This window comes from Hipposideros armiger, unplaced genomic scaffold, assembly GCF_001890085.2.
Source record: "Hipposideros armiger isolate ML-2016 unplaced genomic scaffold, ASM189008v1 scaffold_51, whole genome shotgun sequence".
Lineage (NCBI taxonomy): Eukaryota > Metazoa > Chordata > Mammalia > Chiroptera > Hipposideridae > Hipposideros > Hipposideros armiger.
This window is the reverse complement of record NW_017731401.1, coordinates 1899016-1924523: the sequence shown is the minus strand read 5'-3', so window position 1 is coordinate 1924523 and position 25508 is coordinate 1899016. Positions and strand designations below refer to the sequence as shown.

Sequence of the window (25508 nt, the reverse complement as noted above, 5' to 3'; positions counted from 1 at the left end):
GAGAGAGAGAGAGAGAGAGAGAGAGAGAGAGAGAGAGAGAGAGAGAGGGAGAGAGAGAGGAGGGACTGCTTTTTTTGTTTTTTAAATTGTAGTATTAACTAGAGCAAAAAAAATTTAGATTTCGCTCCTCCTACCTCATTATTCAGGTGAGTTCATCATGCATTATTCTTGTACCTTTTCATTAAATTACAAAGAAGATAATTTTACTTGTCTAGGTTCCTTAAATGCTCTGAGGCTGACAAGTGCGATTTATTGCTAAATGGCGTTTTGGCTCTGTAGGAAGTAGATTTTCTACTCGGATGAATGTTTTCCTGAAAACGAGTGGACGAGTAAATTTATGACTCCTACTGATCTGTGTGAGATTCATAAATATGAGTTGGCAACACCTGTGTGCTTACTTCCCTTTTTGAAAAATGAACATAACCTTTTCTCATCTGTTAGCTGAATGAAAGGATACATCAGCATTTCGTCTCGCTTAGAAATAAGAGTTAAAAAAAAATCATCAAGTAAGTGTCTACAAGGTTATACAAAGAAGAGAGAAGTAGTATCTAGTCCTATCTTTGGTGTCCTAAACAGAAGCTTCACTACAGCACGCGGGTGGGGTGGTGTTCGAGGCGTACACAGTGTCACACACTGCGCCTTTCCAAAGTGAATGCCCGACGTCACGAGGGTGACACGTTTCTGGTTTGTGTGCAGTGCAGTGATTGACTAAACCTGATTCAGAGTTTTTTTTTTTCTTCACCCACCCACTCTTGCTTATCAGAATCAACAAACTATTAGTAGGTTAAGAAAAAAGAAAACAGTAATTTAAAGTTGCATTGTTAAACTGTGTCCCCTGTGTTTACAGCAGTTTTTCACTAAACCTGGGACTGTGAAGGGATTACAAAGAAGGTGATTAATATAGTCCTTTTTAAGGTTATGTGATTTCTCCCCCCCACCCCATCCCAGATGAAAGTGGAAAGACCATGGCAACAGAGAGTAAGTGGTCACTGCAGTGTCTTCTCCCTTCAAAAGATCCAACTGCTGCTGAGGTAGAAATCAAACGTTGGCGCCTCCTAATCCTCTTCCGCAGACTCTTGTGAAGATGTCTCTTCGGTCTCCTCCTGGAACACACAAAGGGCACAACCATTAGGCTGTGGGCTGTTCCTACACACAGTTCAGAGATGCCCTGTTTCCACAGCACATGATGCTGGATTCAAGAGAGGAAGTGGATGATTGGCAAGCCCCTCATTCCCAGGGCTTCTTCACCTGTAATTAAGAATCAAGGTATTGCTTTTTTTCCCCCAGAGTGGTCATTAGCCACTGTTGACTTAAGGTTTGATATTATGGCGGCTGGTCAGCAAATTCAACTGTTTGCAGTACAGAGAATGTCAGGCCACTGTAAGCTTACTCACCAATGAAAGTAAAAAAAAAAGAGAAATGGGTACATTTCTTCCAACAGCATGCTAGTCGTCATCTGTGTTGGAAACCCAGCGTACAAGTAAGAAAAATAAAGTTAAGGAGGTCCTTTCTTAAGGCATAAATAAATGCATCCTCCAGGTATTGGTAATAATAGCTGGTACTTTTATGCTACTTACGAGATGCTTTTAGGGACTATCTGTTATTATTCCCATTTTACAGATGAGAACATCAAGGCACAGCAAGTAATATACCCAATGTTACAGGGCAAGTAGGGCCAGGATCTGGGCTGAGACAGACAGGTGCCACAATCTATGTGACTATGACGCTGGTGCCACCATGCAGAGGCAGCATGAGGTCAGACGTGAGCCTGAGAGGGCTGCAGGAGCTGACTGCTACCTTCTTCTCCAAATCGATTTCGTGGTTCTTGTATTTATTAAAGCAAATTTTAAGACAATGACCGAAGTTTGGCATAACTGCTCAATCTCAATGTTCAATCCACATCGAGCAAACATTTAATACTGTGCTGGCCAAGCAGAGAAAATCTAATATACATGTTTTTGCAGGGCCTCCTCTTCATATAAATCTAATTCCTCCTCTTTTCCTTTTTCTGATTCCTTGTGGTTCTGGAATTCGTTGGAGTTTCTAAAAGCTGGCTTGAGCCACCCAGTTCTCTTTCCTTTTGCTTATTTTACAAATGTGCAGTACCTTTCAGGACATGGGTGGTAAAGCGGAGACAATAAACATTTCTGATAAAAGCGTCCTTAGTGAGAGGATGATTTTTATCAAATGCTGCACATTGTCTCATAAGACGGCATGTGAAAAAGATCTGGGAGAAGAGGTAAACATTTACTCCGGCAGCAAACGGAGCCCCTTTAAGAATGGCCAGCTTAAAACAGCTTATAACAGTCTTCATACTTTAATAGATTTGATTTTCCACATGGCTTCATTTTGTCTGGGTGGCTAACTGACACAATTTATACCTCTCTTCCTTTCCCAGGTCACTACAGTACACCATTCAGTAACGCATGCCTTAAAGCTTGCCTGCATTATATGACCAAACTTCCATTCATTAGTGTTTGAAACACTTCAGCTGTGAAGGAGGTCCTAAATGCTAACATGTGTGACGCTTTTGCATAAAAGCAGCAAACAGGAGGGAAAAAAAGCCCATATGAACGAACACTCACACCCTCACATGAATGCACACGCGCACGCATACACACACACACACACACACACACTCACTCACTCACACACTCTACCCTGGGCTTTAATCACAGGCCACTGCTTACTGCAAACTTTTTGCAAAAGGTTTCAAACATTCTCTTCCCCCAAACTGAGGGAGCTGTAAATCCTGGGAATAAACATAAATACAAATGAATGGATTACAGCTCAAAAAATATAACCACGGCAGCATCAAGTCATGAGATTTCACACCGGTTTTGTTTAGTCTGCTTTGGGTTATGTGGGAAATGTGGAACGTATGAAGCTGCTACCTCCACTCTACTCCCAGCCCCCAAACTTCAGGCTTCACACATTTAAGCAGCAGGTTTATACCTCTTGATAGGCAACAGGCCATGACCCTGAGATTCTCTGTGGAGCTCTGGCCACAAAGGAGGATGTAGCTTGATCAAAGCCACGGACAGACGAAATAGAGACAAGCCAAGGTCAGCTGCCCTTTGCCCTTGTCTTTTCACTTAATATTTAAATTCCAGAAAGTCACTAAGCTGTTCAGCAGATACACTCTTCATCCGTCCCCAAATGACTCATTTCTCATTACAACATGAGGTGTGGACTTTGGTTACTGCTCTGAAACAGACCACGGCATAAAATCCAGCAGGTCTATTTTATTCCTCCTTCTCCTGGTTAAAAAAATTAATAGAACTCAAGTTAAGCTGGAAACCCTCCTGGATGTAGCTGTAATTATTCCACTTCAACTGCTCAGTTTTTCTGTACTATCTAGAAACCAAAGTACTTACAAATCCGGAAAGAAATAGAATTTTCAGGCCATGAACTTACAGAGACCTTGTAGTAGATGAAATGTGATCAGCTTTTCAAAACATTCCCAGAACCTTTGCTTGATTTGCGCCCTTGAAGCTCCCGATATGTAAGTGGTTTATTCAAACCCCTTCGATACAACAACTCAGCTGAAAATGACGGTCCCTCATGTTATTTTCTTTACTTAACAGTTCTTAACACAACCACGAATAATTGTTTTATTTATTTAGTTTTTAAATATTTAAATTTGTTATATTCAATGATTGTGATTTTTAAAAAAGATTTTTATTATAATGTAGCTAACATAGTGTTATATTAGTTTCAGGTGTACATCATAGTTATTCAACATTTATATACCTAGAGAAGTGGTCCATCTGACACTGTACCACGCTATCACAATATTATTGACTATATTCCCTATGCTGTACATTACATACCCATGACTTACTTGTTTTATACCTGGAAATTTGAATCTCTTATTCCTATATACCTTTTTGCCCCCTTTTTAACATTCTGAATTACAGATGACATTCAATATTATTTCATATATTAATTTCAGGTGTACAGCATAGTGGTTAGATATTTGCATAATTAAAAAAGAGATCCCCCTGACTAGTCTAGCACCCACCTGGCACTATACATATAATATGACCATATTATTGACTATATTCGCTATGCTTTACTTTACATCCCCATGACTATTTTGCAACTACCAATTTGTACTTCTTAATTCCGTCACCTTTTTCACCCTATTCTCTTGTATCACCCTGATAAATCTAGTACCCATCTGACACCATGCATATTATTACAATATTATTGACTATTTTCCATATGCTATATCCTACACCACCATGACTACTGTGCAACAACCAATTTGTACTTCTTAATGTATTCCCCTTTTTCACCCATCCTCAACCCCCCTCCCATCTGGCAACCATCAAAATGTTCTCTGTATCTATGAGTTTGTTTCTGTTTTGTGTGTTTACTTTGTTCTTTAGATTCCACTTATAAGTGAAATCATATGACATTTGTCTTTCTCTGTCTGACTTACTACACTTAGCACAGTACCCTCTAGGTCTATCCATGTTATTGCAGATGGCAAAATTTTATTCTTTTTTATGGCTGAGTAATAGTCTGTTGTATATATGTACCACCTCTTCTTTATCCGTGCATCCATTCAGGGACACCCAGGCTGCCTTCATATCTTGGCCATTGTAAACAATGCTGCAGTGAACATATAGATGCACATACCCCCTCAAAGTAGCATTTTGGGTTTCTTCAAATACCTAGAAGTGGGGTTACTGAGTCCTTCTTTGTCTCTTGTAGCCTTTGTTTTAAAGTCTATTTTGTCTGGTACAAGTATTGTTACCCCAGCTTTTATAATTGTTTGTTTTCATTTTCATGAAATATCTTTTTCCATGACTTTATTTTCAGTCCGTGTGTGTCTTTCAATCTGAATTCTCTTGTAGGCAGCTTATGTATGGGTCTTATTTTGTTATCCATTCAGCCACACTATAGCTTTTGACTGGAGCATTTAATCCAGCTACATTTAAAGTAATTGTTGTATATATGTAGTTATTGCCATTTTATTTATTTATTTTTTCATCTTAAAAAAGTCCCTCTAAGATTCCTTGTAATACTGGTTTGATACTGAAGAACTCCGTTAGCTTTTTCTTGTCTGGGAAGCTCTTTATCTCTCCTTTGATTCTAAATGATAGCTTTGCTGGGTAGAGTAACCTTGGTTGTAGTTCCTTACTTTTCATCACTTTAAATATTTCCTGCCAATCTCTTTTGGCCTGTGAAGCTTCTGCTGAGAAATCAGCTGACAGTCTTATAGGTAGGTAACTAAGTGCTTTTCTCTTACTGCTTTTAAGAGTCTTTGTCTTTAACCTTTGGCATTTTAATTATGGTGTGTCTTGGTGTGGGCCTCTTTGGGTTTATCTTGTTTGGGACTTTGTGCTTCCTGGGTTTGAATATACATTTCCTTCACCAGGTTAGGGAAGTTCTCTGTCATTATTTCTTCAAATAGGTTTTCAATTCCTTGCTTTCTCTCTTCTCATTCAACCCCTATGATGAGAATGTTGGTATGCTTGATGTTTGCCCACAGGCCCCTTAAGCTGTCCTCATTTTTGTCTTTTTTTTTAATTCTTTTTTCTTTATGCTGTTCTGTTTGGGTATTTTCTGCTACCTTATCTTCTAAATCGCTGATGGAATCCTCTGCATCCTCTAATCTACTATTTATCCTCTGTAATGTATTCTTCATTTCAGTTATTGTAATCTTTATTTCTGACTGGTTCTTTTTATGTTTTCTATCTCCATGTTTATGTTTCCTATCTCATTGTTGAAGTTCTCCTGAGATCATTGAGCATCTGTATATCTAGTGTTTGGAACTCTTTGTCTGGTAGCTTGTCTCTATTTTGTTTAGTTCTTTTTCTGGAGCTTTGTTCTGTTCTTTTATTTGGAACATGTTTCTTTTTTCCCCAATTTTGGCTGCCTCCCTGTGTTTGTTTCTATGTATTAGGTAGGGCTGCTGTGTCACCCGGTCTTAGTAGAATGGCCTTATGTATTATGTAGTAGGTGTCCTGTGGGGCCCAGTGGTGCAGTCTCCCTGGCCATCAGAGCCAGGCGCTCCAGGTGTGTCCCTTGTGTGTGCCCTCCTGTTGTAGTTGAGCCTTGGTTGCTGTTTGCACATCCATGGGAGGAACTGACCATAAGGCTCATTGGTTGTGAGGACTGGCCATGACTACAGTGGAGGGGTTGTGGTGCAGGGGTTGACCCTATGGAGCAAGATTCACTATAGTAGGGCTCTTGTGCCTGCCTAGTCTGCTCTTTGGGTGTGTCATCCTTGGAGGCGGCTGAGTGATGCTCTGGCTCAGTCCAAAGCTGGCCATCAGGTGTGCCAGTCCCAGGTCTCCTGGGAGGAGACCCTCTGCATGCCAAGTTCAGTCACAGCCTATGCCCTGCCCAGGGCCACATGGCATGATCCACAGAGCAATATGCAGATGGTGCTTGGAGGTGCCTCAAGAGGCCAAGCTGTGAACCAAGGGCAGCTGTCACTAGTGCTGAGATTAGGGCTGCTCAGCCAGAAGTATGGCACATGCCAAAATGAGATGCTGCTTGTTTGGGTTTTGTGAACCTGTGGGAGATTTTAGGGCAGTCTGCAGCATGAGCCATGGCAGGCTGTTTGTATGGAAAAGCCACTGGAAGCAGCTTGGGTGGGCCTGAAAGTTGGGTGGGATGGAGTCTCAGGGAATCACCAAGGCGGGGCTTAAGGAGGATGTTAGCCAGGTTGATGGAGACTCAGATATGGCGCCTGCCTTTGTCTGCATACAGGGAATGGAGAAGGCCCAATAAAGAAACAATGGTTTCCACCAGCTCCTCCTGTTGGAGAAAGCTGCCTCTCCATCCCTCGCCCTATAGACAACTCAGTTCCTTCCCATATGTCCTTAGTGCCTTTCAAGCAACTGCCCCAGTGCTGGAGCTCAGAGCAAGTGAGTCCATCAGTGAGTAAGTCCATGCATGGACCCTTTAAGAAGAATGCCTGAGAGTGCAGCCGCCCTGACTCACTCAGCCACAATCTCTGCTGGTTTTCACAGCTCGGAGTTATAAGGGCATCTCTCCCTGGTACTGAAACCCTGAGTTGGGGAGCCGGGAGTGGAACTGGGACCCCTTGCTTCTCCCAGGGGAACCTTTGGAGGCTAGATACACCTCCTGATTTTTAATGGTCACACGCAGGTGTGGGACCAATCCGTTCCACATCTCTGCACCTCCTACCAGTCAAGGTGGCTTCTTCTGTGTGTCTTTAGTTGTAGGGCTTTGGTTCAGCTAGACTTCAGGTGATTCTCAATGATGGCTGTTCTGTAGTTTAGTTATAATTTTGATGTGGTTGTGAGAAGAGGTAAGCACACCGTGTTTGCCTACTCAGCCATCTGGATCAGTCACCCGAACAGTTGTTTTATTAAGGTATCTTTCCATTGATCTTGAAATTCTTCTACTAGGAGCTGTCAGTCAATACTGGGTACACAACTAGGATGTCAGAGGGCAGGAGCCTCACTTCATTCAACTTTTGACGGTAATGTGGCTCTCATATGCTCATAATGATGATTATCTCAAACATCTAGTTAGTGTTGAGCTCTCTCTTCTTTGCGTAACACTGGCTACCCTCCAAAGGACAGTATGGCTGCCAAGTGGATGATCATTGGTGAGGTGTGTGGCACTTCTCACCTGTTGTCGGCTCTCACCTTTCCAGTGACTTGGCCTTTTGCTACATGTGATGAAAGCGTTACACGTAAAAAGAAGAAAAATCCTCCCTGGTAGGGATGAAGATAAAGTTGGAAACCCACCTTCAGCTGCTCTAAGTGTCCTGGCTATCCAGATCTCATGGAAGGCTCTCCTGTGGTGCAAAGAGTGGGCAGGAGCTGGTGACACAGGAAATAAGGACCTGGCTCTGATGTCCCCAAGGAATCTTATTTCCATAGTAGAGTAGTTGCTAGGGATCTCTGAGGCTCAGTCCTCTTTACTAACTTAGAGGACACTGTCACTTACTGTAGACAATAGCTTGCACTTGGGATATTTATTTAAATTGCATCATATTTGCCACATATGGCCAAAGGACCTCTGAGCTTGTGTATCTCCACAAAAGCAGCTTTGAGGCAATAAGGAGATGGAAATACTGTAGCCAGGAATTTACACATTTCATTAGGGCCTAGTAGGCATGGTGGGAAGGCCGAACAGCAGCAACAGCCGCAGTCTGGTCAAGAAGGCTTACTCTTGGAAAAGGGCTTCTGGAATGTAGGATAAAACGACTTTTCGAAGTGCAAGTGCACTGTGACATTTTTATGAGCACCAGCCACTAAGGACTCTAAACACTGAACAGCTCCCAGCTATTCACACAGTTATTTTACAAAGGCAACTGAGGCTGCACCATACCGGGGTGAAACATGCAAATTGTTTTGGCAGAAAATTGATGAGAGGGAAAGGAAAATGGGCAGAGTTGGAGAACTATACTTTTATTATGACTCTTGGAAAATTACACTAATTTTGCCTTAGTTTTTCTTTTGTGACTGAAAAAAAGAAGGAATTTAATAAATGTAACTCTTTCCTGGCTTTGGCTAAGCTTGGAGAGACCTCACTACAACCTAGAAATATGGTTTGCACATATCTCCATTCTTTTAATTTGGTTCAACAGAATGCATGTGGCATATACCTTTGGGTATACTTCCACTAATTGACTCAAAATGAGCAAGAAGACAGCCCAGTACCCATCCCTATCCCTTAATGCTTGATGGAATTTTGAAATGTCTTAAGAGTTTAATCATAGATCTTACCATACAGACATGGGTAAGGGTGTGTGCTGGAGAACAGTGCAGTATTTAATGCAAGCGCTGAAGCTCTGGGTTTAATTTTCAGATGCAGACTAAACAGCCGGTCTGCAGTGGAAGAAAGGCCAGTAAATTCTAAGTAGAATCAAGAAATGGAAATATTCTCCCTGCAAACTTGAGGAGTTGTGTCACCACGATGCCCCTCTTTGTGTGTAGCAAGGAATGTAAAATCACATGAGTGCGTGTTGGCTTTAAGAAGTCCTTCTTCTTTCCCCCTTGATTGCAAAGAATTCTGCAACTCTTTTATTACAGGCTAGAAATACATTTGTAATTTAAGTTATCTTGACAATAAAGTTAACAAATAGCTGGTCATCTAGAAAGAGTAGTTATGGTTTTATGACATGCTCTTTTTGTCATCTTCATATATTTAATTCTTTATGGAACTGGTGTGACACATTTAAGAGTTTTTCACATTTGTGACTATTTTGAGCCAGTCCCGTTGGAAGAGAAATAATGGGCTCTCCTCCTCAGCAATGATGAGAAACCAACTGCAGTTCCATCTACAGATAAGCAACATGCAAGACCACAAAGTTGAGTTTTTCTATTTCTCTGTCAGCTTTTTTTAACTTAAAATGCATTGGGACTGTTTAACTTAATGGAAAGTGATTATTTCCTCCAACTAGGAAAAGTTTATATCAGGTTAAAAAAAATGTTAAATGGAACATATATAAACCATAAAATCTGCCAAGTGCAAGGGATTCTTGTGGAAATGCTAGAAGGGAAGTATGGTTTTCAAAAGGAGACTTAAGAAGTTGGGATGTTTATGGCATTTGTTCCTGATTTTTTTCTTTATTTGAACTTTATGCATGTAAAAATATACAATCATCAGGATTACCTTGCCTGTGTTACCATCAAATTAATAAAGTCAGTTTTAAGGTCTTAATGGGGGATGTTTAAAGTAAAGAAGGCAGATCCTAGATGTCACTGGCCACAAGCACCAGCCCTGGCATGAATGGGTTGTCTATTGGTGCCTTATTCCCATTCTGTGAAAGCCATAATGATAACACCCATCTAGCTGCCCAGCAAGGTGTGAGGGAAAGATGTGACAACCCAAAGGGAAAGCTTTGAAAAAAAAAACAAAGTAAAAATCCTGTAAGACGATAGTGTGGAACTGTGATTATTAATTACCATTATTCATTCTGTTTATTTCATTAACTGTGATTCAATGATAGATTGTTGAGAAAGAAAAAAAAAACGGTTAAACAATGCTTCCAAAAGAAAACAAAATAAGACCTCTTTAGGTTTCTAAAATGCACTCCTGTTTGTCTCGTTTGTGCCCTCGATCAGAGTTCCATCACTGAAAATATGGCAAACAGAGGTTATATCTATCCCTAGGATGCTACACACTTCTTTCCTGGGATGAAGGGCTGTTTAAATATATCTCCGGAAGGGAGTTACCTTTTTCAGATAGGGAAATCATTTTATGTCTAAAGTAATTACAAGCTTCAGGATCCTATAAGTCATGATTTCTGAGGATCATGATCAGTTTTCCATGCCAGTTTTAATTCTTATTGAACGAGCCTCATGCTTAAAAAATAGCTAAAGATGTGGCTAAAGGATTTTTGCATGACGGAAGCACTCAGAAGAAGGAAATTTATTCCAGCATTTGAGGAATATTCTTGTTCTTGTGCAAAATAGTTCAAAAAAGTGGTTAGGGTGGAGGCTGCTTACTGGTTATATTCCAGATGTGTTTATTGATGAATAGATTAGGAGAAACCTTTTCTCTTTGTTTTCGATGTGTATAAAACTTTGCATAACTTGTATTTGTTGCCAGGGAACAGAACATTTCTGGATTTTAATCATTGTTGCACCAATTGTTTTCCATTATCCAGAGATAGGACTTTTGAATCAGGTTATGAAAATATCAATAATAATAGTAGTTCAACAAATAATTATTCAATGAACATCTCAGTATCCAGCAAACATTTCCTGAATGTAAAGGATAAGTATCTTGGAGAAAGCGACATATTTGAATTCAAACATTAAACATTTCCTTGGAAAGACCAGGTTTTAAAGCTAGTTACTATTACTCATATTAATTTGGGTCAGCAAGTTTGGATACTAATAAGAAAATTTACATATTTAATAAACAATTGGTTTTTATCCAGTTCACATCAGAATTCAGAGGAAAAAGGAGGCAGACATTCCCATCTTATTTTTTGCCTAATCCACAGACTTCACCACACTGTTAAAAACAATCATACTTTTTTTTTAAAAAAGTTCCTACAGGAAATTTGTCAAGTCCAGAAACACTAAATTTTTCCTTTTGGAGTTTTATATATTGCCCCAAATTGAGTGATGTTCTTTCACTTCGTTAGGAGTTTATGTCATGTCTACAAGAGAGTCCCTGCCAAGAAACAAACAGCTGGATTCATCTTGCCAATATTCCTCTATTACAACTGTTAGCTAAGCTAATTACTTCATATGTTTACAGTTAATAATCGTTTTGATACATTTCCTCTCCCCTACCCCTGCACTGTTATATCATTGACCTACTTTATTGAAGGGTTAAACGCTGGTTCCTACTTGGCTCTCTCTTTTTCCCCCTGACCTTTGCGATGTCAGAGGTCAGGGGTGAAATAAAAAAGTATTTCCTATACAACAAAACAGTGCCACTCAGGGTGAACTTTGGTATAATTCTTCATGTTTTACCAGTTGGTACCAAACATTTACTGGCCCACAAAATGTTTTACCAGCTTGAAAGTGCATAAGTAGGAAAATAAATAAATCAGTACTCTTTATGACTTAGGCAGTATAAATCACTATGCTCCCCAAGTGAGTAGAAGAGTGACTATTTGCAAGTCTGATTTATTATGAACTATTTACTGCATTGGCCAAGGTGCCACGTAAAAGATGAGTGTTAGAGTGAGAATGCTCTCCCCTCTTTCTCCTTCCTTCTTTGTATGTCTAGACTAAAAGCCCCCAGTAAAAATGCCTTCTTTGAGAACAAGATGTTGACTGCAATTCATCAACTTGCTTGTACCAAAATGAAATCTCTCATTTTGCTCCAAACAATGTTTAGGTTGTCTGAAATATAAACATCCTTAAAACTGCCCTTGAAGTCTCTGTAAAAACATTCAACGGGGTGTTTTTTTTTTTTTTGAAGGAAAAAAATCTCATGATAACCAAGGCTTACTGAGATTTCTTCGCCCTGGTACATACCACTCGCAGGAGATGTTACTTGCAGGTAAAAACTCTATTTTGAAATGGAGAGCTTTGTTTCCAGTCTTTTAGAAACTGAAAACTTTCCAATTCTCTCATTGGGAAATTGAAAGGGAGCAGGTTTAAACCTGTCTTAATTGCTAGAGAGGTAGCTTGCCAGAGCTATACAACAATGAGGAAATTGGGTTGAAAGGAAGGAGAACTGTTGGTATTTTTAAAACCTGTTTTTACCCTTTGGGTAGGGCTCCAGCAAGAAATAAAAAGTCTGAATTACATATAAGGAATCACTTCTAATCTCAGTCTAAAGTCTTAAAAGGGGGAAGTCAAGAAACAATAAGATACCTGATAAATCAGTAAAACCTTGTTAGAAGTCTGAAATGGAGCAAGATTTATTCTTATCCAAATACAAACCTGAGAAACAAAGCTCCCTCTATCAATAATAATAACCTGATACGTTTCTGCTATGTTTTATTAAAACAACGACAACACCACCTACCACTATTTCCTACTAAAGTTAAGAACGTAATCCATATGGCTAAGAATTCAACTGCTTCAAATTGTTAAACTCGGAGATTTTCTCATTTTTATTGATTGCATCTTTTATCCCTTTAAATGAAAATATAGTAGCGTTCCTAGTAAGCTTTGTGTCCACTGGTTTGGGAATTTAAAAAGAGTGGATATTGCAGATTTTCTTCTTTAGATTTATAAGCGAATATAACTTTCCCATTAGGATTATGGGACATACTTAAAGTCTGCAGCTGATGGCACCTGGTGGATTTTCCAAACACAAACCCCCACAGTAGGGTTCCCCTTAAATTTTTATTCCTCCCTAGACACATGTACTTACATACACAAACCCAACTGTGTATCTAAATTTTGAGATTTATCATAATCCTGAGTTTGTCTCCTCAGAGTGAATTTTGTCACTTTGTATCCCAGTTTCAAGAAGTGGCATTTTTGAAACTCTGAGGACGTTTCTGAATTTGATGGATTTGGAAACTTTGCAATACAGCCGTTGTAATTCTAGATACACGTGACATACATACAGGGAAAGTAAATCAGATTGCTTTAGTCCTGATAATAGGATGTAGTGATTACAAAAAATTTCCCTCTTAGTTAAAAGACGTCCTTATTTTAAAACCAAGCAATAGGGCCGGCCGAGTGGCGTGCTGGTTAACAGCTGGCTTGGGATGCCAGAGGGCCCCAGTTCGGATCCAACATATGAAGGCCAGTGACACTACCCTCTACAGCTAAGATGCTGAACAACAGCTCAACCTGGAGCTGGGCTGCCATGAGTCACCAGCGACTGCGTTGGCTGCAGCCCCTGCTGCAGTGGGTTGCCATGGGCTACCTTGTGTAGCCAGCAGCCAAGCCAGCATGAGTGGACAGCAACTTGTCTGTTCCCCTTCCCCCAATTCCCCAGCGCTGTTCCCATCCCCCAATTCCCCAATAAAAATCTTTAAAAAAAACCAAAAAACAACAAGAAGTAAAAACACTTGAGGTAAAAAAGGGTAGTAGTTTAAAACTAATTAGAATTCTAGAATGTTCTAGCATATACACCTCTGGAAATGAAAAACCTAGCATCCAAAAGTAAGTCAGAACATAATAATACTTCCTGGAATTTATATAATTATGAATCTCTCAAAATGTTCTTGGGAGTAAGGTAAGAGGCATTGTTATTATCCCATTTCAAAGGTGGATAAATAGGGCACCGAGAGATTAATTCGCCTAGTGGTTGGGGCCAGAATGCAAAACCTAAGGTTCCCATACACAATGCAGAGCCCTTTTCTTTGGATATAAAATATTTCATTGTACTAAAATCTTCACCACCTAAAACCAGGGTCTAAATGTAACCCCTCAAAGTACTGCTGAGGAAGAAAGGTTACGAGCCTGAGTTAACGCAGACTGCCACAGGAAAATCCATCTGGGAGGGTATTTTGAAAGAAACATGAAAAAGGAAGAGATTCTTTTGAACGTCGTGTAACATTCACATTATCCTCCATGAGCTTCCATGTAGTCCCCGTATGTATATAATTTATCACTGCATCCGTAGACAATATAGATTAGGAAGCCCAGTGAGCTCATGTGCTTTTTTCTGTCTGAGTCTGAATTCTCCTTTCAAGGGCAAATCTGGGACAGGGTCTGTAAGACAGCCAGATTCGTCAGTGAGTCAGCAGTGATTCAGCTGCGGCTTCTTTGATATCCCTGATTCTCTTGGGAAAAACGTATGACTTCACTTATATCTTGGTGTATTACTGCCCAATTTGCAATCAGTTTCAGCTACAGTGATAATCTCCTTCTATGATTTATTTGTTTCTGCCTTTCTACGTGTGAAGATGCCATTCATCTCATCTATAACATCTATCTTTCCCCTAATTTATGTCTCCATTTTCCCTTTTGCAACCAAACAACAACAAAAGCAAAACTCTTACAGGAATCATCCCCTTATGGCGTCCTACCCATTCATTTGTGTTCCTTATGTGTCTCATAAACATTGACAATCTGTGGTCATTTGCTTCAAATGGTCAAGCCTCTTCTCATGTCTGTTCATGAACATGAGTGTCTTCATCTCTGGCTGCACATTAAAATCACTTGGGGAGTTCATAAAAAATACCGATGCTTGAGTCTCCAGACCAAATAATCAGAATCACTGAAGGGTGGGGCCATTGGTGTGCAAGTAAATATTTAACAACTTGCTCTCCAGGAAAAAAAAAAGTCCTGATTTGTAGTATTTGTCCATTTCCATGGTGTAAATACTTCAAACATAGTGGATTTTAAGCTGTCTACTTGACATTGCTGAATGTAGATATGGAAGAGATACAATTGGCTCACAAGAGCTGTCTCCAGTGCACACGTGAGATTGTGTGCATGTGTGTGTGTGTGTCAGATATGATGATATATATATAATAATCATATAAATATACATGGTAGTTGTATAAATATACATGGTGATACACACATATACACACACGCCCCCCCCACACACACACCCATATACAGTAGTTCCCCCTTATCGATGGTTTCACTTCCTGCGATTGTAGTTACCTGCAGTTAATCTTGGTCCTAAAATATTACACGGAAAATTTCAGAAATAAACAATTCCGAAGTTTATAATTGGGTGCTGTTCTGAGTAACATGATGAAATCTTGAGCTGTCCCATTCGTTCCACCCAAGACAGGAATCATCCCTTAGTCCAGAATACCCACGCTGTGTATGCTACCTGCCCGCTAGACATTTAGTAGCATCTCAGTTATCAGATTGGTTTTTAGAGATTGAGAGAACACAGTCATGTAACTTTTATTACAACATATTGTTATAATTGCTCTATTTTATTATTAGTTATTGTTAATCTCTTACTGTGCCTAATTTATAAGTTAAATTTTATCATAGGTATGTATGTACAGGAAAAACATAGTATAGACAGGGTTCAGTACTACTCGCATTTTCAGACATCATCTGGTAGTCTTGGAATGTATCCCCTTTGGGTAAGGGGAAACGAGTGTGAGTGTGTGAGTGTGTGTGTGTGTGTGTGTGTGTGTGTGTGTGTGTGTGTGTGTAATTGCTAGGTGATTCTAATATGCAGCCAAGGTTAAAAACCTCTGAGCTAGATGACACATTTCTCAGATGCAGTGACTATGTTGGGGTTTTTTTTTTTGCCTCATCTTCCCTAAAACACCAAGAATAGAGACTGAATCAATGTTGTTAACAGACCATGTCAGGTTATTATTAATCTATCATTCATATCCTGTGATGCAACAGTGAACATTGCAGTATCTTTTGACTAAAATGCACAATTATAAATTCACTTTCTCTTGATTTCCTTACTGATGAAGAGTAGGATGCTAAATATAATTTGGGATGCCCTACTTAAAATGTCAAGGTTTTGTTTATATTTCATTTTGTTTAATATTGTTTACAAACACACGCTGGATATTTATTTTTAGTGACCCCTACCCCTTTCAGCTCTTAGGTATAGGAGCAGCCACGAGAATTATATTTTTTATGGTAACTCTGCTTTATTCTTCTTAAAGCACACGTCTAATTATTTGGATATATATCTCCTCTATGCTTACATGTGCTTAGAAGCTTCAAATCTCTTCCACACAGCATTTTTTTAAAATAGTAAACACCTAAGATTGTACAGGTGGTCTTTCCCAGGGAAGGTAACATTGTCCCAAGGGAACAAGGTCCAAGGTAGATTTTTAGAGACCTCTAGGGACAAGAACCCATGGATATTTTAAATTATATGAAAGAGATTCACAAAAAACTTGGTACCCCATGACATCGCTTAATAACTTTCTTCAGCAGGTTCTGCATGATACACTTAGATCTCCTGACCTTCTCTTTAAACTCAAAAAAGGAGGGCGGCAGGACAGTCTTCCAGTTTAATAACAGCTCATGTACTTGGCAATCATATTAATTTATCCTTCAGCTTTATTTTCTTTAAAGTATACTTCCTCAATAAATATGGTTCTTATGTTTCAGTGGATTTACAGTCACAGGGGACAAGAGAAGGAAAGCTGGTCCCTAATATTGATGTACCTGAAGACTTCCGAGAGGATGACTAATCACCAAAGCAAGACCTGAGAGTTCATCAATCTGCAAAACCAGTATAACTTAATTTCCCAGTTTCCCAGCCTTCTCTGGGGGGACGGGGCAAGGGCGTTTTGGGATCATCAAATGTTATGAAATAATTCAATGAATAGGTTTGTTTTCAGTGATGAATCACTAACTGTTGTGCAGCGAGTAAGTCCCATATCAAGTCAATGAAATATGGGTAGTGAGGTGGAAAAGACAAAATTTGATGTTTAAGAATTGGTAAAATACATGATAACATTAAATGTATGTTTTATACACAAGGCACTGCAATAAATATTCTGGGTTTTTTTTTTGTAACTTTTATGTTTGCTTTGTGTACTTCAGCAAAGGCCTTGACCTTTTAGGGCTTTTAATGACAATCTCTGACTACGTATTTCTGACTTTTTCTGAAGGATCCAACAAATTGTCAAGAGTACTGCAATGCTGATGTAATCAAAACTAGAAAAATACTAATTAAAGGTTTAATTTGTGGACATATGTTTTCATTTTACTTTTCATATTAATTGGGAGGAAAAAGAAATCATAATGACCGGGCCGGCCGAGTGGCTCAGTTGGTTAAGAGCTCGCTCAAGAGTTTGAGCTCTGAGCAACAGTGGTTCGATTCCCAGCCCGAGCTGAGCAGCCGCTGAGCTGCCAACAGGTAGCAGGATGGCTCAGCTTAAAAGAAACCAAAAAGAAAACAAAAAGAGCACGAGCTCTGAGCAACAAGGTTGCTGGCTCAATTCCCACATGGGCCAGTGAGATGTGCCTGAGATGAGCTGCTGCTGAGCTGCCAACAGGTGGCAGGATGGCTCAGTTGGTGAGACCATGTGCTCCTAACAACAAGGTTTCTGATTCTACTCCCGCATGGGATGGTGGGCTGTGCCCACCCGCAACTAAGATTAAACACAGCACCTTGAACTGAGCCGCTGAGAGCTGCCAACGGGCAGCCGGATGGCAATTGGACTTGGAGCTGAGCTAGCTGCGCCCTCCACAACTAAGACTGAAGGACAACAAATTGGCTGTTCCCCTTCCCCAATTCCCCAACACTGTTCCCCTTCTCCAATTCCCCAATAAAATCTTAATAAAAAAAATCATAATGACCATCTCTTACCTGAGCAGGCTTCTTCTGAACAACTTGTTGTGGCTAAGGAAGAAAAAATAAAAAGAATGGTTATAGTTTAAAAAGAAACACACATAATGAAAACAAAACTAAGTATATGTGTTTTAAACATAAATACTTGTCTGCAACTAAAGATGAAACTTTCAAAGTTTGAATAGTTTATCTAAGGTTGAAGGGTATTTATTCATGATCTTATATGTTAAGGAAAGAAAATGCAGGTCATCTCAATTAAAACATTCCCAATTAAAATCTGGCAGCGTAACAGCTACATCAAAATTAGCTTGTTATTCAACTGAGGATGGAATAGACCTAATTTGTTAATATTTTTTAAGAGCTTTTTTGAGCTATAACTCACATACCATAAAATTCACTCATATGAAGTGTAGAATTAAAGTTTTTTAGTGTACTTAGAGGCTTATATAATCACCACTACAATCTAATTTAGAACAGTTTCACCTCCTCTCAAAGAAACCTTGTACCCATTAGTGGCCACTCCCCATTCCTTTCTGCCTCCTAGTCCCCTCCCATCCCTAACCAACCACTAATTTACTTTCTGTCTCTATAAATTTGCCTATTCTGGACACTTCCTGTGAATGGAATCATACAATATATGGTCTTTTCTGGTCTGGTGTCTTTCACTTAGCACAGTGTTTTTTAGGATCGATCATCCATGTTGCAGCACTTATCAGTAGTTCATTCTTTTTATTGCCAAATAATATTCCTTTGTATGCAAACACATTTTATTTATTCACCAATCAGTTAATGGGTTATCATGAATAATGCTGCTATGGTCACACACACACACACACACACACACACACACACTCTCATACATACACACACACACACACACACACACATATATAAGTTTTAATGTAGATATGTTTTCATTTCTCTTAAATATAGTTAGAAGTGGAATTTCTGGGTCACCCAGGTAACTATGTTCAACTTTTTGAGGAGAGGTGCCAGACAGTTTCCCAAAGAAGCTGCACCATTTTACATTCCCACCAGCAATATTTGAGGGTTCCAATTTCTCCACGTACATGCTCAAACTTCTTATTCTCTTGCCTTTTTAATTACAGACATCATACTGGGTGTAAAGTTGAATGTTATTGTGGTTCTGATTTGCATTTCCCTCGTGACTAATGATGTTGAGCTTTTTTCATGTGCTTATTGGCTATCTGTATTATCTTCTCTACAGAAATGTCTAATCAAATCTTTTGCCCATTTTTAAATTTGTGTTTTCACTATTGAGTTGTAAGAGTTCTTTATATGTTCTGGATACAAGTCCCTTATCAGAATATGATTTGCAAATATTTTCTTCCATTCTGTTGGTGAGTTTGTTCACTTCCTTGATGGTATCATTTGAATAGATATCTATACCAATATCTATTTATCTACAGCTGTTTAATTATTATGTTTATATCTATCTATTTCCATATCTATTTAGCTGTGTATGCAGAGCAAAACTCTCCACATTTGAGTGAAACAGCTGAGGGACATTTTCTACCCAGCCTAAATTAATTTTCCAAGAATTAGAGTATTAGAAAAATATTTAAGTTATTCTTTGCATTGTAAAAGGTGGCTCTGAAGCCTAAGCTTTTTGATGGATTACTTCCGGGACTCACTCGCATGTCTGAATATAATCAGCCCTACTTACTTTATCTACACATCATTGAGATTTGTGAATATAAGTGAGCTACTTTGATGTGGACAGTGACATACTTTCACGGTTCAAATAAAAAATAAAATTGCCACAGTTCCCCCAAATAACAGAACTTAGAATAAATTCACTATATCATGGAGAGGTAGAGCTCCTAGTCCTTTTCCTGCCTCTCAGAATTTCTGTGATGGTGTGATGTCTTATTGCTGCTCTTGTAAAGATATATAAAAATCATCAGAGCTTTTTTGTAGATCAACAAAATAAAAATAAAAGAAATGGCAAAATACTTCCGTTCACTGAAAAAAAAAAAAACAGTTCATCCCTTGTACTTTAAATCACAGTGGAGACGACATTATAAAAGCCCAGGTTTTGAGATGTTTTCTCCAGGTGGAATTGAACCAAGGACAATTAGGACTTCTTGCCTTTTAGGATTCAAAAGTGTATGCTAAGAGAGTAGCGTTCATTTCAAAAGAGTCATTTGTAGGAACAGACCACTTTTCTTCCTTCTCTTTCTTCCTGCCGATTACACCTGTACACAAGTTTACTCCCGAACCGTTTCAAATCCGCACACATTCTTGCAGGCTGACTGCTTCCTACCGCTCAGAAGTCCCCCTCCTTTTTTGGCTGAGGATCCTGCATTCATGTGACTCCTGCACACTGCGGGGCTCAATGAAATCCTCTGAAAGGGCTGCCAGCTCACCCAATTTTCCATGAATTAGGTCCTGACACTTCAATGAGGGGAAAGACAATGTCTGAAACTCTGCCAGCCCTGGCTCCCAGCCTAGTCCGTGTCACAGAACTTCTACCAGCTGCCCTCCCTTCCACCCAGCACTTCATACTTTTTAGACCACCAAACAAACAGACCCTTGAATCCTTTCAATGCTGGTTGGGGTTATGGCTGCCAGGATGTTTTCCCGGCTTCTGGCACCCAGTGGCTCCAGACTGTGCCGAGAAAGTTTTCTGTTGTTGTTAATTTTGTTTTGTTTTTATTTTTATGAATGGCTTTGGTAGAAAATGCAGACGGAAGCATAATACTACTGCCATTCATAAAAAGGGAAAGGACACAAGCTGGTGTCTGGAAATCTTTGGAACACCAAACAAACGGCAAGTCTCTTATCTTCCCTGGGGCATCTCCTGGCTTAGAACCAAATGCTGATATCTAGAAACCAGTTGCCCCTTAGGGTTTTTATCATTAAACACATGGTGGATCAGATATTGTTATAAGAAGAACCGAACAGTATCAACTACACATAGTCATCTTTAGTGTGGTTAGCAGTATATTTCCCTGCACCTTAATAAATGAGTATTATTTTGTACAAGTATTTCCCATATAAAAGCTTAAAATAATTTCTATTTTTAGCATCTGCCCTTTGCGACTGGAAGGACCCCAGGCTTTAATATTTCCATTTGTTTACAGGAAAACTAAGGCACAGGGAATTTAAATAGCTTCCCTGAGATCATTTTCTAAACCCAAGCCTTCTAATTCTTTTGTTTTTTAAGCTGAGCCATCCTGCCACCTGTTGGCAACTCAGCAGCAGCTCAGCTTGGGCCGGAACTCGAACCGCTGTTACTCAGAGCTCACACTCTTGAGCGAGCTCTTAACCAGCTGAGCCACTCGGCAGGCCCCCCAAGTCTTCTAATTCTCTGACTAGTAACCTGAGGAAACCAGTTCTCATCTAAAAAAAAAAAAAAAGTCCAATCCAATCCAGGAAAGAGAAGCTTCCTGGCCTTGATTTCCATGTCTAAAGTCTTCATTGGGGTCTCTCCCATTCCTCCAGGGGAAACCCTGTCTGCCTCAGTAGCATCCATCTCTGATTCTCCTGGGTTGGTGATGAAAAGTGAGTCCCAAGGGACAAGAGTTAGGCCCACAAGGTCCAGCTGCTCCCACACCCCACTTGGAGATTCTTCCTTCCTTATCAACTGTGGCGGATCTGAGGACATCCCTTTGAAAGGTCTGAGTTTCATAACGACTCTTCTATTGAACAGAGAGCAATACCCTCCAGGTTGCTTATTTAGACAATCCTGAAAATTCTGTCTCTAATAAGTCTGGGCACATGGTGAATTTATACAGTTTGGGCACTTTGTCGACTTAGCATGCAAACCTCTTCAGGGCACTGAGGTTTTGAGTTCCTTATGTTGAGATGGTTACAACTTTCACAAGTTTGGAATGAAAAATCTGTCATTCCACTGTTGCATTTAAATTTCCAGAAGAAAATGGGTGAAAGAGAGATTCCTCGTAGAACAAAACAACATCATCAACCACAAAAGAGTTTGAAGAAATTCTTTGGATTAATATAATGTTAAAAGAAAACTCTGAGGAGAACTAAAAGACCCTGTCAATCAAATGTAGATTAAGAAGGGCCCTCTTGAGGACTTCAACATGTTGTTCTCTGCAGGTTAACTCTTATATTGCACTAGCTCAGCCGTGTTCAAAGCATACTCTTTAAGCAAATAAATGTTATTGTCTGTAAATAGCTTAGGATACAGTATGCTGAGGAAGTGCAAAAGATATGAAAAAGGAAAGAACATATTCTTGGATTTTCAAGATCATACAGCAAATCAGTATTTTTTCAAATGAAAAAAATGTTATTGAGTTTTTAATGTCCACAGAGTATTTTGGTTCTTAAGATTTTGTAGAAAGACACTTGTGTAGGAAGTGGTCTGCCACCCATCTATTTTAGAATAATTAAGGGGTTCCCCATCCCTCCTGAGAATCCAACCTATGTTTCCTGGCTGGGAGTCTAGATATTGTAAAGTTGATACTTAGCTGATATTGTAAAGCTAAGCCACCCCTTCTAGTAGGCATTGAAATAAAATCCTTCATAACGAAGGACCTAGACGTTACTCATTCATTTTACCACGAACCTCAACATTAAATGAAAAGAGGCTTGAATTGGGCTTACCAATTTAATTTTTTTTTAAATGAGGTATGATGTATAATAAAGTAAGGATGATCATTTTGCAAAGGGTCTTAAGTTGACCTTTGAAAAAAAAATAGCCCTTCATTTGCATCTCTGTGCAGATGGGTCTTTCGATTTTATGTAAGCAGCAGTTTAATCAAATTATATCCTTGGTTTTTTGCCATCAAGTAGTAAGTGGTTTTGCTCAACTTTGTTTGAAAATCATAAGACCAATGTTCAATCAAGAGGTACTGCTGTATTGCATTGTTCTGTACACCTGAAACTAACAATTTAAAAAAAAAAGAGGTACTTCTGTTTCCTAGCATAATCTTTTTACATGTAGATTGTTTTTCATTTTCCCAGCAGTATAGGGTAAGACAGATCCCTTAGCTATTTACTAACGAAGAATTTTGAAACTCTCATTTCTTTTGTAAGACATGAAAGGCCCCTAAAATGTAACTCTCATTTCTTATTTTTAAATTTGTTAGCCAACTAAGTAACATCTCACAAGATAAGCTCAGTTATTTAAAATTTAAAATTAAATACCATATCATACTGAAAATATTTGGTAAAAAGATACTTATTTTTAAACTTCCAAAGGAGTCCTCTATGTCTCAGTCAGTACATTGAAATGTGGGGCTTATGATTATGTTTGTAGCCACACAAGTGCAAACAGCTTCATCTCCAGCCTGAACCAACTGATGAGTATATCTCCACCATTCGGAGAAAGTTCCAGTAAATAAATCGAACGTATTGCTCAATTACCTAAACTGCTCTGTGGGCCAAATTGATTAACCATTGATAGTAAATAGTATCAAATAAATTGAATAAGTAGACACAGCTCAGAATCAGGACGAGTAGTTGTCCAATCTATATGTAAGCACTCCAAACACAGCCATGAATCACGATGCTAGCAGCAGCCTTAATGCGTGATGTATACATATTGACAGTTCTTTTTGACTTGTGGTTTGAATATCCTTTTTTGACCCTTTGTCCCAAGTAGTTTAAAGGTTCAACAGATGACCTTTCTCTCTGTATTTACCATTCACCAAGATTCACTTTCATTTATGTGCTGAGAAATATGCTTTTCACTCTCTGACGCTTCACAGTGCTCATCTGAATATCTTTTCTTTGACTAGGACATTAACCCAAGTGGAGGGAGATTACTATCATCAGGAATGAAAACTCTTTCCTACCTTTCGTGAAATGATGCAATCAACACATTTGTTCATGGCATTCTGGACATATAGTTTTAAAGCTGTAATATTCCAGAATGTCAAGATTTATATTTGGGTTCCTTTAATAAATGAACTTCATACTGTATAGGTTTTGAACCATCTTTTTAAAAAGCATAAGAACCTCTTCGTCTTCTTTTACAGATCAGATCTTATGTAGATTCCTACCATAGGAAGCAGACAAAATGGTCCTTCCGATGCCTCATTCACATGGCCTCCACTCTAACACATTCCCTGCCCTCCCAGGAAGCCCCCGAGGCCCCTCAGTGGAACACCAAGAGGTCTCCAGGGAAGGTCAAGTAAAAGTCTCTCATCTCTAGATGCAAACCCTCCATCGCACCTGTATCACCAGGCTAGGTGGAGGCAGAGTCTCTATAGCATTCACTCAGTGTGACTTAGACTGTTAGGTTGAACCATATGAACTTGAATTTTTGTGTCAAAAGCAGTCAAACAGCAATAATTTCATATGGTTTAACCTAACAGGTCTGACCTAATAGAATTGAGGTAAGGGGACAGTTCTTGCTAATTCAGCTATATAATTTTTGTGATTTGTTTAGGCCGTGTTAGCAAACAGATTTTTGTACTTTCTGTGCACCTAGATTCTGTACTTGATTTCCCTGTTTACTACTCTCCGCCCTGGGTCCTTTCCCTTATGCTTATTTTGCTAAAGGCTACCAGACTCTGTGGTGGAAGGAAGGATTTTGCCTATACTAGTTATAATGTTCTAGTTTTTTCATTTATTTTGCAGCCTTCCTTCCAGAACACCAGGGCTGTCTTTGTGACCATTTAGCTAACTTCTCATACCCACTCCATGCCTTTTTGAACTCTACTTCTTCATTGTTACCGGATGACTGGAATAATCTGCATATAACAATTCTCAGTGGCTATGCAGGGAAGATTTAGAATGCAAACTGTGACTTCTAATTCAATTTGAAATGAATAGTCAACTCTCAGTTATTGACACTGATAGAGGGGAATTGAGTTCAGGACATTCTCTAACACCAAGTGGTCAAAAAATTATTTGATTTACTTAAGAAATGTTTTTGGTAATTAGATAGAAGGTATATCTGAAGCATTTATTTCAGATCAAGGGTGGTGTAACAATGTGAGGATGAGGCTCAGTTATACCAATACAAATCCCATCCCTATTGCATATATGACCCTGACTGGGCTGGAGTCTTCTTTAATAACTTCCTCCACTAAGAATGACCTGGCCCCTTCATGTTGGGGAGCCTTGGTAAAGAGGAGAAACCACCCACCATGCGTAGCTAGTGGCAATTTTCCTCCAGCTTAGAAAAAGCCTGGGGCTGGATCCTAATTTCTATTTCTTGTGCCTCCTGTGTGCACGTAGAGATAACTGTGCAATGTGTGTACACATGTTGCCCCGGATAGTTACAATTTGACAGTAACATCTGGCCCTTCTAGTGCAAAGGAGATTTTGTAGTTCTCTGTACAAAGTCTCCTAAGAAGTGATAAATCTATAAGGAGTTTTGGCAAAATCCTTGGAATTTCTGCTTGGTACTGGGAGGAAGGTGAGGTGTTCTTTATTTTCTACTCTACTTGGTTTTACTCTTAGACTTTAATGCAAAAGACAAAAGTAAGTCTCATTTCAAAAGCATTTATTGGATTATTATAGAAAAGTGTCCTCACTGTGGCTGGTCTCATTTATTTCATCTGTTCAAGGATGAGAATAGTCACCATCTGCTCTAGTTAGTGTTTATTAATATAAGTGTGTGCACCGCAGTTCTTGTGAAAACAGATTTGGGGTTCAGTACTTTGTAGTCTTTGCCTTCCCCCTGGTGCCTTTCAGACACCTTTCAAATGGAGGGGAAAGATCAGTGAGGAACCCTTTAAAAATCTGTGTCCTGATTAGTTTTAAAAGCCAGCCTTCTAGAGTCTGACCTGATGAAGTTTTTCATTGGCTTATCGAATTCTAATTATTTGATAAACTATACATCAAATGAGTACTGGGTACACAAAATGAATAAGAAATGTTTCTTGGTCTCAAGGAACCTAGAGTCTAATGGGAGAGATAAATGAGAAAATAGATATTAGAGGACAATGTGCAAC

General features: G+C 39.2%; 1 protein-coding gene across 1 annotated transcript in view; it reads right to left on the bottom strand.

Annotated features, from left to right (window-relative positions):
- Window positions 1-949: 949 nt before the first annotated feature.
- The window catches only part of HMGA2 (high mobility group AT-hook 2), a 133368-nt gene continuing 108809 nt past the window's right edge, over window positions 950-25508 (bottom strand). The window contains exons 4-5 of the mRNA XM_019640523.1: window positions 17632-17664; window positions 950-1103 (exon numbers count right to left, since the gene is read on the bottom strand). Coding sequence (XP_019496068.1) covers window positions 1056-1103; window positions 17632-17664 — 81 coding nt within the window. The 3' untranslated portion in view covers window positions 950-1055. The remainder of the gene's footprint in view (window positions 1104-17631; window positions 17665-25508) is intronic.